The sequence below is a fragment of the Centruroides sculpturatus genome, unplaced genomic scaffold (genome assembly GCF_000671375.1).
Source record: "Centruroides sculpturatus isolate CEXI.00-Female unplaced genomic scaffold, Cexi_2.0 scaffold2407, whole genome shotgun sequence".
Taxonomy (NCBI): domain Eukaryota; kingdom Metazoa; phylum Arthropoda; class Arachnida; order Scorpiones; family Buthidae; genus Centruroides; species Centruroides sculpturatus.
Genome location: NW_019386504.1, coordinates 29,758 through 31,886, shown reverse-complemented (window position 1 = coordinate 31,886; position 2,129 = coordinate 29,758). Strand labels below are relative to the sequence as shown.

General features: G+C 39.9%; 1 protein-coding gene across 1 annotated transcript; it reads right to left on the bottom strand.

The window, feature by feature from the left end:
- Nucleotides 1-735: 735 nt before the first annotated feature.
- On the bottom strand, nucleotides 736-1,761 carry LOC111615160. Its single transcript, XM_023356557.1, has one exon. The coding sequence runs from the start codon at nucleotides 1,759-1,761 to the stop codon at nucleotides 736-738; it is 1,026 nt and encodes a 341-aa protein (XP_023212325.1).
- Nucleotides 1,762-2,129: the final 368 nt, after the last annotated feature.

Sequence of the window (2,129 nt, the reverse complement as noted above, 5' to 3'; positions counted from 1 at the left end):
GGAAAATGGCATGGCCCTTAAAAATAGGAAACACAGGATGCAACAATTGGAAATGAGAGGTATAAGGCACACAAAAAGATGGTTAGCAGATAATGAATAATTTATTATCTGCTATAATTAAGGGCTGATGAAAGTAAGCATTTGGTATTAATGAAAAAACATTGGTACAACAAGACTTGGGAAGAGCATATAAAGAAAACTGAGTGTGAAAGAATTGATCACAACATAGTTGATAGGTGGGACAGAAAAGTTAAGATATTAGGGAGATCACCCATTATCCTTTTCTCAAATGATCCCACATTACAAGCCCAAGTGTACCCAAACTATTCGGCTTTGCAAAAACGCATAAAAATAGCAAAGAAATTAGACCAGTAGTAGAAAAGTGTAAAGGTCAAGTTATAAACTAGAGAAATGACTACATGGATATTTAGCAGAGTAATTTCTGGATGAAAATTCACTGAGTTCAGCATTAATAAAGTTCCTTTAGCATTAACACAAGCACTTTTGATGAGTGTATAATCGCCGTCTTCAGAAATGAACAAATTTTAACAAACCGAATGTGCAGAATGTTCCAAAAGAACAGAATTTTTAAATTCAAACCAGGTGTCTGGAAATTCTGTTAAGAACGTGAAAATAGTTTTTGACATGTTCAAATCCTTAAATTTTACAGTGCGAGTGGTGCATGCGTGGAATTGACACTGCATTGGTGATATGACATTAGGTACGTTTCATTTTTTAGATGCCGATACAAGGAAATCCACATCCCGGGTAGATCGAGGGTGGGAACATTGCATGTTTCTGTAGTAGCTGTGAGAAGCGCTTTCCAGATGAACTCAAGCCTTCGATTGTTGCAGCATTTAAGTAACACCGTTCTGGACCACAGTGAGTTGTAACCTTGCTCGAGAACTTTTTTAGGAGTCCTGTAGAACATCTTTCTTTGGCTACATCATCCTGATGCTCTGCAAGGCGGGAGGTGAACATTCTTGTTGTTGCTCCTTGGTATCTTGTAATAGCTCCCGTTGCCAGATTTTCTAGGTGTATTGTGTAAACCCCCGACTTTTCTAAAGTGGTTAGCCTGTCCCGATCGTTGCAGATACACCTGCATAGGTTTGTTAGGGGGGTTATGGGTAGAATGAAGTTATGCAGCCGAAATATGCGGCTGATGTGTATAGAGGTTGGTACGAGATATGGCAATGATGACTGGATCACTGATGCTTTTTTCTTTCTGTACAGCATGGTACATGGGAATAGGGACTCTTTTACCCTATGGAGCACATGTTCATATTTGTCATGCATAAATCCAGCAAGAGACACTGCCACTCTGACAATGTCTAATTCAATTTTTGTTGCTAGCTGCATCGACGGAAGTAGTAATGCCCTTCTAATGAGTGCAGCAATGGTAGCATTGACGTACTGCAATGGTTGGAAAGCATCTGCCGCGATAATATATGGTAGCACATTAGATTTGTGATGAACAGCAAATTGTGGCCCCTCAACCAACTTTTGTATGCACAGATCCAGGAATGTTATTGATTCCTCCTGCTCCTTCTCCCAAGTGAAACTGATAGTAGGGTATATGCTTGAGAGTTGCTGCACAAATTTGATAAATTCCTCCTCTGTATTCTCCCATATTATTAGGATATCGTTGACATAGCGCAAGTATAGAGATGGATAACTGATGACAAGAGGGGAGTTGAAAATTCTACGCTCAATTTCTCTCATAATGAGCTCGGCCAAGACTGCAGATAGCGGAGAGACCATAGGAACTCCTTGCTTCTGCACGTAGACGCTCTTGTTGAAAAGGAAATAGTTGTGCTCAGTGAGGAAAGTTAGCGCATCACATATGTCTAGCACTTATTGTATGTTAAATCCCTTTTTGATGATCAAGGAGTTGGCAAGCATTACGGCTTCAAAAACAGGTATAGATGGGTATAAGGACACCACATCCAATTTGTAGAAAGTATAAGAATCTTCATGTGTACCACTCATGTTGGAAGCAATGGTGGACTTGGCAGCTACAGACAACGGAGTAACATATGGTGAGCCCAGAAGTTTGCACAAAAACTTTGCAAGCGCCTTTTCTAAAAAATATGTAGGATGTGATCTCTTGTTTACCAGTGAGTGTAACG

Coding starts and splice junctions, on each gene's coding strand:
- LOC111615160 (XM_023356557.1), bottom strand. CDS start 1,761: ATGGTCTCTCCGCTATCTGCAGTCTTGGCCGAGCTCATTATGAGAGAA.